This window comes from Sturnira hondurensis, unplaced genomic scaffold (genome assembly GCF_014824575.4).
Source record: "Sturnira hondurensis isolate 20B ecotype Veracruz unplaced genomic scaffold, ASM1482457v3 Scaffold0006496, whole genome shotgun sequence".
In the NCBI taxonomy this organism is placed as follows: Eukaryota; Metazoa; Chordata; class Mammalia; order Chiroptera; family Phyllostomidae; genus Sturnira; species Sturnira hondurensis.
This window is the reverse complement of record NW_028079127.1, coordinates 13,490,359-13,507,318: the sequence shown is the minus strand read 5'-3', so window position 1 is coordinate 13,507,318 and position 16,960 is coordinate 13,490,359. Positions and strand designations below refer to the sequence as shown.

The window sequence follows — 16,960 nt, the reverse complement described above, 5'->3', positions numbered from 1 at the left end:
TCAGTTCCTGGCCCACCGCCTGTATTGAGGCACCCACTGAGCAATGGGCCCCCCTCCACCCTGGGACCCCCTCAGTGCCGGAAGGGAATGTGTCTGGCTGACCTTTGACCCCCTCGGAAGGCTCAGACCCCTCCCTCTCGGCAGGCACCTGCTGTTCCAGCCCTGCAGCCCTTCCCAGAGCCCCAGACCTGCCCCAAAGGCCAGCCTGCTTGAGGACTAGGCCTGAGTTGGGCCCAGAGTGGCACCCCGAATGTCTCCTCCAACGCCATTGGAACTTCTTTCTGAAGACTTCAGGGCTGGGGGGGGGAGAGGGAGACCAATGGGGGGGTTCTGCCAGGGAGGGCCCCCTCCGACCTGGGGGCTGCCCTGAGGGACACCTTCCCAGCGTTGGGAGAGGAAATGAGCCCTCCTGCAGGAGTGGCTGGGGTTTTGACCTTCACGCCAGGCCCCATTCACACCCCGCGGGAGTGTCACCGAGACCCTGGCATTCTCCGGGGCTCCAGGGACGCTGGGTGTTACTTCCACATACAAGCTGGACAGAATGGAAATGCAGATGGGCCCCTTGGGCATTGAGAGCAGGTCAGCCTGGGAAGCAGTCCCCTCCGACAGCCCCCTTTGTCTGAGATTTTCCAGGGTTTCCCACCCTGGGGGGGGAGGGCAGAGCCCCCGCAGGTCAGGAGACGGTAGGTGTGCGGCAATGATGGCCACTTTGGCCCTTTGGGGAAAATGAAGAGACTGCCTCCACAAGTCTCTCTGAAGGTTCACACTTAGGACCTTTTTTTTTTAACTTCAAATCATCGCTCTGCTAAAATGGGTGGTTAACGACACACTGCCTCTCAAATTGAATGATAAAATTATAAAATTATCTCCACCTAATTAATTCAGGATTATGTATCATACTCGTTAGCATGTAATCAAAGCCTGATATGCTTTTAGCTTTAAGACCGACAATTAATTTAAAAGCGTTACCTGCACCCTCTGCCGTTAAGACAAAACAAGCTCGGGCCCCACGAGGCCGCCCACTCGCTCTGGGAGAAAGAGGTTCAGGGGGTGAGGGGATGCGGGGCACAGGGGCTGGGACACACGGGCCTGGGCTGCGTGGCCTCCCGCCGTCACTGTCCCGGTGTCCGGTGGCCAGGGGACTCGTTTTGTTGAAGAAAACGGGGAGCCATGTCAAGGTATTGTGCTCTTGCCCTGACCCACTTGGCTCTGTGTGTTGGCTGTCTTTCTGCAGAGCGAAAGGCCCCCGGTTCGAGTCCCCGTCAGCGCAAAGGCCTGGGTCACAGGATCAGTCCCTGGTCAGGGTGCATGCAAGAGGCGACCGGTTCACATTTCTCTCACACATCATTGTTTCTCTCCTTCCCTTCTCCTCTCTCCAAGAAAATAAATAAATACAATCTTAAAAAACATTGTTTTTGCATCTCTGTGGAAACCTGAGGCACGACACCTGCATGTCTTGGGGTCAGGTCACCTTTGGGGGTCAGGAAATGAGCAGGAGGTCCCAACGTGAAGATGTGTGTGTATGTTTAAGCCCTGAGACAAAGCACACACTTAGCAGTGGCCCGAAAAAGGTGCCGGCATGTTCTGGAAAGTGCTGCAAATTTCCACCCTCAGTGGACCGGCCTTCCGTTCCCCCTCAGCGCCTGGTACTGCTCCACTTTGTGGGACCACGTGGATGTGGACTCTCCTACTTACTCATGATTTTCTCCTTTTCTTCCTTTCGTTAATAAACAATTGCAGAGAAGTGAGGAAGGCGTGGACGCCCACCCGCCTGCCCTGCCCCGAAACAGGCCATGGACGGGCTCCATGTGCAGGGAGATAGTCCGCCTCCCAGGATGGGGCCGCTGGTGCCAGAACCCTGGCAGGAAGCCCCCCAAGTGGATGTTCTTTCCACCCCAGAGGTGAGGGAGTGGGCCCTGGGGCCAGGGCATGCAGCATGCCTGGTTTCAGAACTTGGTGTTTCCCACTCTCTTTGGTGCCAAGGGATGTTTCATAAGTATGTGCATGAATACCGTGCACCCTGGGCAGTTCCGGAGCCCATGGGCCTGAGCCAGGCCTTTGGGCCGCAGGGAGCAACTGGCCCAGTGACTTCTTTGCAGGCTTCGGCCTCCTCCCAAGCAAGCAGGAGTTTGGGGGGCTCTGTAGCCGGGGTGCTCACGGGTGGGGGGGGGAGACCTAACCAGTTTTCTCCCAGGTGTTTCAGCTGGAAACCACAGCCTTGGAGCTAAGGGGACAGACACCCGGACTGGGCCCCGGAAAGGCCTGCCTGCGGCCTCACCTGCACTCACAGTGACCTGCTGGCCTTGGGGGGTCGGGGAGGGGGGAGGATCGAATGGTGGGAGAGGCTGGCTAATCTGCCCTGTCCCCCCACTGCCTGAATCTTAAAGAAATGTCGCCTTGCGGGTTTCACATTTTGCTGAATGGTGTGGGAGAGTAAACCTATCACAGACAAACAAGCAAACAAACAAAAAAAGAAAGAAAAACAAACCCGGGACAAAGTTTTGGCCCAAAGGGGAAACTCCGATGCAACGTGGCTTGGCCACCAGCAGGCGGGCAGGGCCAGGGCCGGGCTGCTGCCGGGAGGGGCGACAGACCCCGAAACGGGGCGGCTGCTTCTGGGCGCCTCGGCAGCTGCAGCCTGTGATTACCCATCCAAAGAGGAGAGCAGGGGGAGTCAGCGGAGGGGCAGAGGCTGGAGGAGGAGGAGGGTAAACCCCAGCGGCAGAGCCTGACAGGCTCCCTTGCAGACAAAGAACTTGGCGGGAGCAGAGAACCCCGAACGCGCCGCTGAAAGGCGCAGGGCGGCCCTTCCGCGAGCTGCGCGCTCGGATCGCGGGGCCAAGTCTCTCAGCTCGACAGATGGGGACGAGCGGAGGTCGCTCCAGTCTTCCAGACGCGTGGTGCTCGCGGTGATCCCCACAGAGCGCCTCGGCGTGTCAGGGTCCCTCCTGGCCTTCCTGCACCAGACCCCACAGCGGAGGAGACAGCGCTGCGGGAGGGCCGCCGAGCTGCCCACTGCGCCCTGGCTCCTCTTCCCGCCCGGGTCCGGGGGCGAGGGACGGGCGGGGGCTCCTCTGGGACGCCTTCCAGGCCGAGGTGGGGACTGGTCGCGGCCCCTCTTTGTTCCTGCTCCGGCAAAGCGCGGGGCGCAGCCCGGAGAGGGGGGCGGGACAGCCAGTGGACCAGGTCCCTGACTCTGCACCCAAGGTTCCTCTATCCTAGAAAACCGGGCCTGACCTGCCTCGGGGACATGGAGGGCCTAGGGGTCAGGGGAGACCCTAACTGTGCCCAGAGTTGTTGTCCAGGCATTGCACGGCCTGTTGGATTGGCAAAGGGCAGCGCGCCTGAGCCACACCTGCTCCCCCGGAGACTCTGCAGTCCTTCGCCCCCCTTTCCATATTGGGGCTCCCGGGCATCTCTCTGCGGGGGCTGGGCCTGACCAGCAGAGGTGGCCCTCACTCCGGCGGCTGACCACGTGGCTGGCAGCAACAACAATAATAATAACGCCATCACCGTCAGCCTCACCAGCCAGAGCCGGAGCACAGCACACCACGCTTGATTAAATCTCGTAATTAGGAGCCACTTTAATGAATATTATTACATTTCAGACGATTTCAAGAATGGCCTTTTATTTTCTGTGGGCGGGCAGCATAGAGAGAATGGGGTATTGGAGATTAATAAAAAAAAAACTATGAATGGTGTGTGCGGGGGCACGCACGGCGGGGGCACGCGCGGCGCGGGCACTAGGGGTGGCCGGGCCTGCGGTGCCGCCGGTTCGGAAACAGCACGCTCTCCCGCCCGCGGCCGCCCCTCTCCACGCCCGCCCCAACCTTCGCGGCCTCTTCTGCTCCGAGGCCTGGAGAAGGCCTCGCGACGAAGAAGCACGGGAAAGGGGTCGCCGGCCGCAGGCCCAGTGCGGGGGCTGCCCGCGCGTGTGCCGGGTGGGGGGAGGTCACGGGAGAGCCTCAGTGTACCCAGAGGCCTTGGGCAGCGTGGTCCTCGGTCTCCAGTCGCTATTAACCTCCAATCATGCGGGCAAGCTGCAGTTTTCGGAGGAGCCGGGACCCTCCGGTGGGGGGCACTTGGGGAGCTCCGGGCTGGCAGAGACCTTGAAGGCCGCAGATTAAACCAGCTGGATGGGGAGCGACTCCTAGCCCAGCGGGAGCGAGCGCACGCGCCCTCCCAATGCGCTCGCCGCTGCCGTGGGCGTATTTGCATATAAAGTGCTTAGGTATCGGTGCGCCCAGGCACACCGGTGCCCGACGGCCCGGGAGCCCCGTGGACTAGCCCTTTTCACTCGAGGGAAAAACAAATAGAAAAATGAAGGCCTCTTGGTGATCAGACCGGTGTCCCTAAAGAAAGCGCGTGGTCGGTCCACACTGGTCGGCCGGATGCGGATCTTCGGTCTCTGACTCCGGCCCGAGGCCCCCACTGCTCCGGCCCCTTCTGGCAGCGCGGCTGCGCGAGCGCGGGCTGGCCTGGGGGCGGCCGTCCTCTGCCCCGGGGCTCCCAGCCCTGCGCTAGGTCTCGGCGCCCCGGAGGATTCCGGACGAGGTCAGGTTGGGGCTGGAGGGCGTTGGGCTCCGCAGAGCAAGGCCTCCCTCAATCAAGGGGCTGCCCTGTGAGGAAAGTCTAGGAAGCCCGCCTCCCGCGGGCGCGACAGTCTGGCCGTGGTGGGCTGGGGGGTGGGGTGGGGGGTGGGGTCCCCGGCTCTCCTGCCGAAGTCCCAGGCCACGGTCCATGGGTCCGGGACTGATGCCCAGGGGCCCAGAGGGGGCCTGCGCAGGCCACGGGACTTCAGAAAGGAGCCTCGCCTTCCTTCCCCGTAGGATCTAGGAGGCTTGCTGCCCTGGAAGGCTTGCTGCCCTGGCCGGCGCGGCAGGATCTCTCCATCAGTTAGGCGCTTAGATTGTACACTGCCGCTTTTTTGAAATCTAATAAACATAGGAGCAAAAACAGAATCTCAGCGTTTCAAGGGTCTGAGACTCATTCAGTCCAATCCTCTCCCAGAGACAAAAAGAAAAAAAAGAAAAATCTCCCTATGCCACTGTAGGCCTAGGATCTGCTTGCACACCTCCGGGGACGGGGGTCTCATTACTTGACACAACTGTACCTTGCCCCTTCATAGAATTATAATTTGCAAACAGATTAAAAACAAAATGATTGTTTAATGTTGTTCTATTATCTTTTTATTTTAAAAATACCCCTTTTTAAAAAATAGGGTAATATGAGTTGTGCTAGTGGGCTTTTGTTTTTAATCTGGGAACCCTCAGAACTATGCAAATTGGGGGGCGGGGGCGGGGCGACGCTGCTGAGAATGGCGCCCGATTGGCGACGACTCCTCAGCTGGTGCCTGGGACGGAGCCTCCTCGCAGACGCGTCTTTGCAAACCCCGGCCCCGCTCCTGCTCCAGAAGCTGCTGCGGAACCAGGCGTCCTGAAAGGTCCCCTTGGGCAAACGGCGATCCTCTGAGTAGTCTCCGAGTTTCTTTTACTGGAAGAAGAAAACTTTTTTTTTTCCCCAGCCAAGAAAGTTTGGCAATAGAGCAACGGGGCGGCGCAGGGCGCTCGTGGACTATCCGGCGCGGCCTCGCGGGGGTGGATCTGCGCCAGCCCGGGGGGCCTCCAGCCACCCCCGCCGGGCCGGTCCTCTGCCTGCGTGCGCCCACGTGCCCAGGGACGTTGTCCTCGTCCTTTACTTCCAGGGGCGAAAGCAACAACAAACGTGGAAGAGGGGCCTCCAGTTTCTGTGGAGTGAGCAAATTGCCTCGCCCCGGGGCCCGGGTACCTGTTGCTTCCTGTAAGATTTTAAATCTTTAGTCCATGGAATAGCGCCATATTTTTTAACAGTTTATTCTGGTCAAGAGATGTGTACGTAAGTGACTTTAGTGGTTCTGTGTTCACATAGGAAATATCCAAAGTGTTATTTTGAAAAGAAAATTACCTGCAAAGATGGGCCCGAGTATCCCGGTGGGACGAGGCAAAGGTTGGCAGCGCCTGCGCAGTGGGAGGAGGCCAGGGGCGGGCGCCTGAACTCCGTCCGAAACGCACTCAGAAAAACTAGTCATCCCACCTGGCACAAACAATATTTTACAATAAAGCGTGTTTTTTTTTAATTTAATGGAACTTTCAAGAGGTTAAACACACAAAAATGCAGAGGGAATGTTCACAAGTCTGGTCACCACAGTTGGAAATAGAAACATTCATTTCTCATAAGATTATAAATATTTGATACTGGAACTGTAAAATGCACATATTTTATAAACTAAAAAAAAAATCTTAAATGAAAAACCAAAAGACTTTGCTTCCTGCTAAAAAGGCAACCATTCCATCGCGTTTCCTAAGCAGCAGACGGTTATTCACAGGATGTTAAATGACAACTTTTTGTTCTTAGGAGTTCCCGTCCGACGAAGCTTGTCGGTAGTTTGTACAGAGCGAGACCGTTGTCCCGGCGAAACAGAGGTTTAAGGCAGAGAGAGAAGTTCACCCTCAGTCCTTGGGGTGGCCGGGGGGTGCCGGCCGGGACTCCCGCCTGGGCCCTGGGCACACCCCAGCTGCCCAGGCTGCAGATGGACACTTGGACAAGATTCTTTTTCCGTACACTACACAGAAGACAGCGTGGGGATATATAGTGAGATAATGTGTTTGTTTATATATATATATTTATGTACTTGGTGGGGATATATTGAATATATTTAATTTACACTGTACCACACCTTCCAAAAATAAAATGTATATTTTAAAAAACAAGAAAAGGCCAAAAAAAGTGATAAGAAATGATTATTTACACATTTTTCTTCCTTCCTGTGGACCCCGGAGGATGCAGAGAGCCTTTAAAAGTGCAGGTAGCCACGTGCCCTGGCCCTGGGGGCTCCCGCACACCTGCTGGTCTGTGTACAGGCACACGGGGGGATGTACACACACACACCTCATAGCTGGAAGGAACGCTCTCTGCAGCAGAAGTGGCTACTTTTAAAAAAAGGAAGGGAAGGAAAAGAAAAAGGAAAGGAAGAAAAGACCGACTCTGTCCTCAGGACTCTGCCAGCCCCACGGCGAGAGGCCTCCACCAAGGTTGGGGGCTGGGGGCGCTGCAGGAGCCGAGGAGGGGCCCTCAGCTGAACCCGGAGCCACAAGGGTCACCCCTCTGCTCCTGGGCTCCTCAGCCCGGAAGCCCTGGTGCCCAGAGGCCAGAGAGCTGGCGCTGGCTTCCGGCGGAGGGACAGGGGACAGCGACACAAATACAGACGCAGACGGAAGCACGCAGGGGCCTGGTGAGGAGGAGGAGGGTGGACAGGGAGAGAAGGCAGGAGGAGGGTGGAGCAGAGTGGGGCGAGACTGAGGACCACCGTGGGCGGCAGGGCACGGCCACTCTCCATGGCTGAGCCCCCCCCCCCACGCTCTCCACACTCCTCCAGGGCCCCTGACAGTCCCCGTGGCCTGCCAGGGCCCTGGTGTTGCCCTGGCGGAGGCTGGCGGGTGGGCGCCCGTCCTGCTGACCTCACCGAGCCCACACAAACAAAGTGGCAGAACTCATAGACCAAGTAGGAGCTATTTATTGGGTTCGGTTCACAGTTGTGTGAAATGCAGCAATAAAAATCTTTGGACTTCAGCAAGTTGTTTTAATTTTTTTTCTTCTTTTGAAATTAAAAAAAAAAGTGTCCCATGTCCCATAATGGAGCTTAGGGGAGTTCTTTAAAAAAAAAAAAGAAAGAAAGAAAAGAAAAGAAACCCTAAGCAGCCCCTTTCGCAAAAAAAAATCATAAAATTAGCATAATCTCATAAACACAAAAAAATCAAAAATATTTTATAGTCAGATATTCTGGATTTTACACCTGTAAATTATATACACATAGAATATTGCAGAACCATAGCGAATACATGATCTTTTCACTAGGAATGCTGGTATAATCTTTATACACTGGCCCTTTTTCTGTGACTTTAAATTATTGCATGGTTGGCGCGCGCGCCGGCGGCGCGGCCCGGCCTACTCGCTGTCCGACTTGCCCTCCTTGGCGGCGGTGGAGTGATTGTACAGGCCCTGCGCCATGAGGTGCACCGCCAGTGTGTTCTTGTTGCCCGTGGCCTTCTTGATCTTGGCCCGCTTGTTCTGGAACCAGATCTTGATCTGCGACTCGTTGAGGCAGAGCTCCTGCGCCAGGCTCTGGCGCCGCTGCTCCGTCAGGTACCTGTTGGTCTGGAACTCCGCCTTGAGCCTCTGCAGCTGCTCCGCGGTGAAGGCCGTGCGCGGCCGCTTGTCCTCTTTGTTGGGATTCTTCTTCTTTGGTTTGCGGGACCTGGGGCCTAGGTAGGCGCGGAGGAGAGAGGACAGGGTTAGGACCTGCGTGGGGCGGGGGCGGGGGATGCAGGCGGAGTGCGGCAGGGTGCCCGAGGTCATGGCGCTGACCTGGAGGACAGCGGGGATGGACTTGGGGCTGGACTTGAGGGAGGCAGGCTGCACACAGGCTCACACCCACCTCGGAGCGACCCACCCCGAGGGGGGAGGCTGTGGGCCAGTGACAACTGGGCGGTCGCCACTTTCTGGCCCTTTCTGAGGTTCTGTCCAGGAACCAGGGCAGCGTGGGTCTAGGTGCTGGGCAGGAGATGAGGGGTAAGAGTAGCAGGAGGGGGCTGCGAGGGGGCTACCTCAGGAACCCCGCAGGGGACACCCTCAGGGGGGCTGAAAACTGTGGGAACCAGGGGCCAGGAGGATCCTGGGAAGGGCGGGGCCCTGAGAGGGGCCTCCCCCCGAGTCCCCTCGCTGCCCCCCCACTGGCCCTGTTTCCTTCATGGGCAGGAACACGAGTGTGCTTCTTTGGGGGGCGGGGGGTGGGAGGCAGCCCAGTCAGTCCACGTTCCCCCTTCACCTAGACTCCTGGGTCCCCCAGCAAGGAGAAGGGCCCAGGCCCCGCCTGGGAGCGGGCCTCGCTTCCCGCCCCTCCCCCCACCCGACCGCAGGCCGCAGGGCGCCCAGCTGACCCTGAGGAGCAGAGAACCCACCTTCGGAGCCCACGGGGCCTCCGCCCACCGGCACGCCTCCCAGCACCCCAGACTGCTTTAGGCCCGTGTCCTGAGACTCTAAGGGCCGGCCAAGGCCTGACCGAGAGGCAGAGGGAAGCCCTTCTTTCGGTTCAGAAGAAGGTGTGCAAGAGAAGACGCCCTAAAGGCTGGCGGTGGGGGCGGGGTGCAGCGCGTGGCGCCCCACGGCCTCAGTCTGCGAAGTGAGGGAACCAGCCTTGGAAAGACCCAATACCTACTTCTCCCGAGGCGCCTGCGGCTGGGGACTGCAGAGGCCCAGACCTCAGGCAGCCGGGACCCAGGTCCCCACCCTGTGGCTCCCCGACTGCACGACACCCGGACAGGGTGGGGGCGTGGGTGCGGGCAGAGAGCTCCGGAGCGCTGTGCTCAGCGCTCAGGGAAAGATTCGGAACGGTCCTGGGTCCCGGGACCCAGCGGGCTCGGAGAACTTCCTTCCCGCCCACTCAGCGGGTCAAGCAGTCTCTCCCGTGAGACTAACACCCAAAGAGGGGTTGTGGGCTCCAGAGACGCGTCGCCAAGGGCCGTTGGGCCCAAACTCCCAGCTTTTTAGATTATAAAACAAACCCACACTCTCCTCCGAGCCCCGGCGCGCTCTCGCAGTGGCCTCGGCGCACTCGGAGGGCGCCGACTCCCGGCCGCGGGCCTGGCCTCGATCCTGAGCGTATGTGGATGGGGGCGATGGGTCGCGCTCTGCGGTCGGCGGGAAGGGGGCAGGGGTGGCTCTGCAGGCCCCAAGGGGCCGGGTGGCCAGTCCCTGCCGGATGGACGCGCAGCCTCCCGCTCCAGGAGGCCGTTTGTGGTCCCGACCCCCTTTCCCCGCCACCCAGTCGCCTTGCTCACCCCCAAAGTCCCCTGGTTCTGGGGACCCGCAGACACGGGTCCGCCCTCAAAAAACACACGCGGCATTTGACGGAAAGAAAATCTCCTGAAAAGCAGAATTTTGAGCAACGTTTCTTTCCTGGATTTTCTTTCAAAACGAAACCCGTAGGAGTCTCAGCAACAGAACCAAACCTCCGCGAGAAAACTCTCTGCCGTGCTGTTTTCTTGAACGCCAAGAAACCAAAAACGGGGTCTTACGCGGGGGTCATTACGATGATTAGGGTTTAGTCCGGAAAGACTCGGGCCGGCCGGGCGGCAGGTTCCCGCGGCCGCGGCGATCTGGCGGGCCGCGCGGGCCGCACAAAGCCGGCCGCGGCTCCTCGCCGGCCCCATTGTGAGCCTCTATGTTAATTAAATATTAACAAAGGAGGGAGGCGAGAACAATGGAGCAAATTTCAGATCCAACCGGAGAAATAGGGATTTCATCCGAGATGGAGGCACACATTTTTTCGTGCGGGGAGGCAGCCCAGGAGTGTGACTGGGTCGTCCTGTGGTCTGGGTAAATGACCCCCCGAAAACCAGTCGAGGTTTGGGGGCAGGAGGTCGGGTCGCCGCTGCCGGCTCGGGGACAAATGGAGTCTGCTCCTAATGGCGGGTCGCGGCTGCAAACACGCATTTAAGACGGGTGGCGATTTTCACGAGGACTTGGACTCAGCTTTTGAAAGTCCCAGACCTGTGGAAACGACACCCAGCACCTCGGTACACCCCGTCTCCGGGCATACCCCAAATCTGCTCCTTCCCTCCCCCCCTGGGACACGAGGGAAACCTCAGGGAGAAGGTCCCTTCCTTGCGGGGGGGGGATTGCTGACCCCTCCTCCAAGCTGATGGGTGCCGCACTCCCCTGCCGCGGGCTCAGCAAACAAAACCAAATAAAGCCGGGCAGAGCCCAAAGGGCGCCCCTGTGTTCTGCCTTTGCCCCTCCGGATCCCCGCAGGCCCCCCTCGGCAGCCCAGGCCAGGGGCCCGGGGAAGAGCCCTAGCCGTGCGCTTTTCTGGCTGGCTATATCTGGGATTTCTGGGTCGCATAACGAGTCCAGGTCTGCGGGTGAGCTACGCATGGGTCCTGGGTCCAGACTGAGTTGGAAGGACCGGAGAAGGGACAGAGAGGCGAGCTTCTGGGCCTGTCTTCCAGCCAACCCCGTTCCCACCAAATAAACTCCAGCCAGGAAAAGGGGGCTAGCGACTGCGCGGAGAGGCCCCCAAAAGGCAAGATCTGAGAGAGCAGGTTCTGTCGATCCTGCCCTTCTAAGAAGTCTACACACCCTGGCGAATCGATCGGAATCCCTCGCCTCCTGGCCGAAGCAGGAGCCAGCGTCAGCCGCACACAATGTCGCTATGTGCGTCTTTGTGTGTGTTGGGGAGGGGGGTGCCTTGGTGTTTTCATCCTCCCGGTAAGTTCTCGCGCCAGAACCTCCCTGCAGCCCCGCGGGCTCCCCGCGGCAGGCCCGGGTGCAGGGTCCCTGCGGGCTCACCTGAAGAAGGCCGATCCGAGTAGCGCGTGCAGTAGACCCAGGCCGGCCAGAGCATGGGCTGAGCGGCCAGATTGGCGCTGGCCTGCGAGCTGTCCGAATCCGAGCTCAACGACAGGTCGCCGCTGCCCAAGCTGCGGGCCTTGAGCGCCCCGTCCAGGGGGCCACCGGGGTCGCCGCCTTTCTTGGCGCCGCTGTGCAGCGACAGCGCCTTGGAGCCGCCTTCTCCTTCACCCGGAGAGTCGCCGCCACCGCCGCCGGTCAACGGCCCGCCCGCACTCGGCGCGCAGGGCGCGCTCTGCCGCGGCTCCCGGCCAGACCCCAGGAGCTGATCCGCACCGCCCGAGCCACCGCCTCCGTCCGCACCGCCTGCGCCTCCTTCGCCGCTGCCAACTCTTCCTCCTCCCGCGCCCGCACAGCAGGTCCCCGCGTCCTTTCTCCGGCCGAACTCGGGCCGCAGGATGTTGTCGATGAAGAAGTTGGTGATACGATGCGGGTGCTGGTGGTTGCCCGGCGCCTGCAGAACCGCGGGCAGCATCGGATTCCGCCGGCGGTCAGTGTCCCCGTCGCCGGATCCGCCGCTGGGGCTGGATTCCGGCTGCCGCGGCCCCTCCGCTGCCGCTGCTGCTGCCGCAGCCTCGGTGGGCTTGGGGTCATTCTCCTCCATGCTGTTCACAACAGATCCCGAATTGGTTATCCGGGGACCCCCTCCAATCAGCCCGCGGCCCGCGCGCGGCGTACACGGAGACCCCCGCGGCTAGCTCACGCCCCTACCCCGCTGAGGTTTCCTAGGGCGTGCGCGGTGGCCAAGGCCAGGGCTGTGGTCCTACACGTCCCCGTAGCGTTAGGAGCGAAGCCGATCCAATCCACGAGTTGAGTTCGAAATGCCAAGAGTCGCCCCGCGCCCAGAGCCAGAAGATTCCAAAGAGTCCAGTCTTCTTCGCCGCGCGCGCGGGCGCCGGACAGTCACAGTGGTCAGGCGGAGACCCGGGGCGCCTCCGGGCTCCGCGCTCCTCTCCCCGTGCAGCTGCCTCCGGCTCCGGCGCTGCAGCCGCGGNCGCCGCGCTCCGCTGCCGCCCCGCTGCGGGCCCGGGCGCCCCACCGGCGTGCGGCCGCGCCCCTGCCGAGCCCCGCGGAGCCCCGCGGCCCGAGTTGCATGGGTGAGAGGCGGGAGGCCGGGCCGGGCCGGGCTGGGCTGCCCGCGTCTCTTGCTGTTTGCGCGCCCTCGCCGCCAAGGCCTCCGCGCCGGCTCGGAAATCTCCAGGCCACTTAGCGCAACCGGAGACACTTTCACTCTGGATTTTGTTCTTATTTTTAACAGAGCCCCCTCGAGTGACGTCGCCGGCCGGTCGCCTGGACACGTGCCTCGGGCCAATGGCCGCAGCGCCGGGCGCCCACGTGACGCGCTGGCCGCCGCTGGGTGACAGGAGGATCCCGCCGCCCCTCCTCCGCCGCCACCGCCCCTCCCCCCCTTAAAGCAGCCGCGTCCTCCGGCTCCGGTGCCGGAGCCCCCGACTCGCGAGACCGCGGCAGCGTCCCCCGCCCCTGGTCGCGCTTTCCCCACCACTGTTCGGTTCAGGGATCGAAGGAGCTCCCGCTGGCGCCGCGCCGGGTCACCCCCGCGGTGCGTCCTCGGACACGCGCTGGGCGATTGCTATTTTTAACATTTCCATATTGTTTACCGTGGGGAAAAGTCCCACAATTCCTTGCACAAAAAAATGCATAAATCCTATTAAATGAGCTGCGGAGATACAAAGGGACTTTTGGAGCCCACGCTCCTTGCTGCCGGAGAGAGAAGTTGTCACTTACATTTGACTTTGGTGACCCGGCAGATTCCCGTGCTGAACGCATAGCTGGCGCGCAGGACCCTCCTCCTGCAGACACTGCGTGTAAGTGTGCGTGTGTGCGCGTGCGCGTGTGCGCGTGCAGGGCGGCGCGTGCGGGCGGCGGGGTCCCACCAGGGACACGCACCCTCATGAAACATGCATGTGGCCCCGGAAGAGCGCGGGAAACACGATTTCCGTGCTCAGTGCGGGGGCGGGGGCGAGAAAGGAGCCTACGGTTGTCACCGCACCGTCTTGCTCGGCCGGGGGGTGGGGGGCAGACGGTGCAGCTAAGCCTCCGGAAGCACCCGGAGAGACAGCGCCCCAGAGCAGCCGCCCCATCCCGCCCCAGTCTCGACCCTGACTGAGGGGCTACCAGGCCTTTCCCCTCATTTGCTTTGTCTTAATTTCCTTTGAAGGACTTTCGCTGGACAGCAAGGCCCGTCTGAGAGGGGAATCCAGAATGAAATGGTGGGGGGAGCGGGATTTGTCGCTGCCCCCCTCTCCTTTCTCTCTTTCTGAACTTCCTTTCCAGCTGCTGTCAGAGGTCCAACTTGAACTTCTGTTTCCTCTTCATGGCCCCCTCCTCCCTCAGGCTCCTTCCAGTTCGCATCCCTTGCTTGCCCCCAACTGTAAACGCTGTTCCCCCACCACAGCACCCCACTTACTCGGGTGTGCCTGGCCCTCATTTAAAATGCACTGTGTATGGCCGTTGGCAAACTTTGAAAACACCCAAAGAGGCAGTTTGAGAGTGTTGGCACAACAAAATTGCCATCAGTGGCAAGGGGGTGGGGAGGGGAGAGGAAGGGGTGTTCAGTGCCCGGGACTGGCTGGCCCAGCCCGTTGCAGCGGCTGCGGGGTGCCCAACAGCGAGGCCCACTGTGGAGCGGGCCCTGGGCAGGGATTCCCTGTGGCTACTGCGACCATGGTGCATGGGATGAGGGCCGGGCAAGCAGCACTCTTGCAGTGTGGTCACCAGGCCACCTTGAGGCTTGGAAGATTCCCCTGGGCCAACGCAGCTCCCCTCCTGTCCCCACCTAGGTCCTGTCCTCTCTACCTGCTCACCCGTTGCCGCTCCGGGGTGGCACATTAAACCCCCTGCGGTTGCCAGCGGGAACTAACCCCAGGAGGAGGGCCATGGAGGGGCCGCAGGAGGCCCTGGGCATGGAGGGGCCTGGTGTGGTCAGCTCTGGAGGCAGCTGGAGAGGCTCAGGAGTCCTAGGGGAGGTTCCAGCAGGGTGAGGAGGCCACTTCTCACTTGGGGTGACTCCATCTCTTTCTTGTCCCTCCCCCACTTGAAGGGGCTCTCCCCAAATTACCTGGCTAGGCACACACACCTGCCAGGGACCCTGCCTGGGGTTCAAAAACACGAGGCCCCATAGTCTGCCCCCCCTAGGAAAATGGGGTTCTTGAGGTTTGTGGGGTCACCTTATTAGCACACATTTAGGATTGGGGAAAATTTTCCTGCAGTTCTGGGGACCCCAGTCATCCCCAGCCAGAGACCATCCAGTTACTTGGGTCTCTGGGAAGTGGAGCGGGTGGAGGGGGAGACCCCAGGGCCCCTTGGATCCCCACAAAGCCCGCCAGGTTAATTTCTCAGCCCTCCCCTGAAAACCAATTAGGCCGCCTCCTGAGAAGCATTTTCCAGCTTCTTGGGCACTGTTGTTTCTGAGCGCCTTGGCCGTGAGTGAGCCCAAGGCGGGGAGTAGTGCGCTTTCCTGTGCCCCAGACCCAAAGTCACGGCTGCACCGCGGGCTCTGCGCCCGGCCGGTCAACCCCAGGCAAAGCTGGACTCTGGGTTAGGGGTCTTCAGAGGCTGCTGGTTTCGGTGGGGGTGGGGAGGTGAGGTGCCGGGGGAGCAGAGGAAAGAGGAACAAAAAGGGAAATCGTTACGGGCGGGGCGGTTCTCAGGCTTCCCAAAGGCCCCCGAAACTCTTAAATAAACCCCGGAATAGAGCGCCCCTTTGAGAGCGGGCACTATCCAACCGGCCAGGCGGGGACAGCTGCGGCTGTGCGAATTTGGGCCGAAGCCGCACTAAGTCGGTTTGCTCCGGGGCGGAAGGGGAGTTCTGTCTTACACAGAAATCTCAAGCTGTTTCCGGAAGCGTCTGAAAGGCACTGGAGGCCCAAGCCGGCCTCCTGCGGGGTCTGGGGCACCGCCCTGGCTGCGCTTTCTCAGGGCGCTGGAAAGCGCAGAGCGGGAGCTGCGGCCCGGGTCTCCGCGGCGCTGCGCGCAGCCAGCCGCGCTGACCCGCTGTCCCACCCCGACCCGCCTCCGCCCGCGTGGTCGGTCTCTCCGTGCAAACAGGCAAGCCACCCCGGACGCGAGTGAGGCCCCACGTGGGGAACCCCACCCCTTCTTCTCCGGGGGCGTGCAGAGAGCCCCCGCTGAGAACGGGATCTCTCAAACGGGGACGCCCAGGGACTGGCTTCCAGAGGTGGGGGCTCACGTTGGCGCCACGAACAACGCCTCGCAGCGGCGGGTGCCAGGGCGCTCCCAGAGACTCCGGGGTGCCTGGCTGGGAATCCAGCCTTCCCTTTTTTCTTATAATGAGGCTGCAGGGGGGTGACTTTTCCGGCCGCTCTGCTGTCCCCTCACTTCCCACACTCCTCTAGATAGGCGTGGGGGGCACTGAGAGAAAACGAATGCAGCAATAGTGGCCTTAGCTCGCGAGGACCTTGGCACAGGGTTGGTAGAAGCGCCCACCATAGGAGAGAGCGAAATCTCGACCCCTGCAAAATCGCGAGGGGAGCCTCGCGCGGCCGGCCGGCGGGCTCTGGGTTCGGGCAGGGGGTTAGGGGCTGAGCGGGAGAAGGACCTCGGCCTCCGGAAAGCCACCTCGGGTCCCCGGTGAAGCGCAGCTTGTAGACAAAGGCCGAAAGCAGGGGCGTGAGGCTGGCGCCAAGGCAGCACGGCTGTGCTCTCTTCCTCCGAGCCAAGCACAGGCCTACAGGCCGGGGCCAGGGCTGAGGACACGGCCTCCGTGGATTCTCCAGGAAGGGAGGGGCCAAACGCAGAGGTGGTGGGGCTGGAAGGGGGAGTGGGGGCACTTGTGCCTGTGCTCTGGGCCTGTCCCTGCCCTAGGGTCGGGGGGGACCAGCTCCCCAGAGGCACCCCAGGCCTGGTGGGTGAGTTGGCACTAGGAAGCCTGCGTGAGGAGGTGGGGAGGGGGCATCAGCAGTGTCCAAGCGGACCCTGCCCCAAGGGCTGGGGCCAAGTCAGCTTGTGCTCAACGAAAGCTCCCTGGGTGCTGGGGACACCAAATGGGTGAGGCACCGCCTGGAGCTGCCTCCTGTCCAGGCCACCGGAAAGACCCACTTTTGAGGCTCTGCCCAGCACTGGCCTGGGAGAGCAGGGAGTTGGGTACAGGGTGGGCGCGGCCCCCCGTGCTGGAGACCAGGTGCAGTCTACTACGAGCTGGTTTCTCCTCAAAACAGAGGCGCACGGAGGGGGGTCCGAAGAACAACTCCGCGGGTGCGTGTGCCCCCACAGTACCACCTTTCCCCAGCCGCACAACCCCCACCCCCCGTGGATGACCCTCCAAGGCTGGGGACACTTGCCGTAGACATCCTGACCATCCGTGGGACCCCCCTGGTGCCCTGGGGACCCCTCTCCTGAGCTCTCCCCCACCCTGCTTTAGTGCTGTGCCTGATCCCAGGCAAAGCTGGCCCCTCTGGAGGCCGGTCCGTGTCTGCTCCACCGTGGTGCCTTCCCTGCAGAGGCCTGGGCCGCGGAGTCTGCCTGGGGTCGTCCC

At 61.2% G+C, this 16,960-nt stretch overlaps 1 protein-coding gene across 1 annotated transcript; it reads right to left on the bottom strand.

The window, feature by feature from the left end:
- Positions 1-7,983: 7,983 nt before the first annotated feature.
- On the bottom strand, positions 7,984-12,049 carry EN2 (engrailed homeobox 2). Its single transcript, XM_037049948.1, has 2 exons — positions 11,386-12,049; positions 7,984-8,300 (listed from the first exon to the last, which is right to left on the bottom strand). The coding sequence occupies exons 1-2, from the start codon at positions 12,047-12,049 to the stop codon at positions 7,984-7,986; spliced, it is 981 nt and encodes a 326-aa protein (XP_036905843.1).
- Between the last annotated feature and the right edge of the window lie 4,911 nt (positions 12,050-16,960).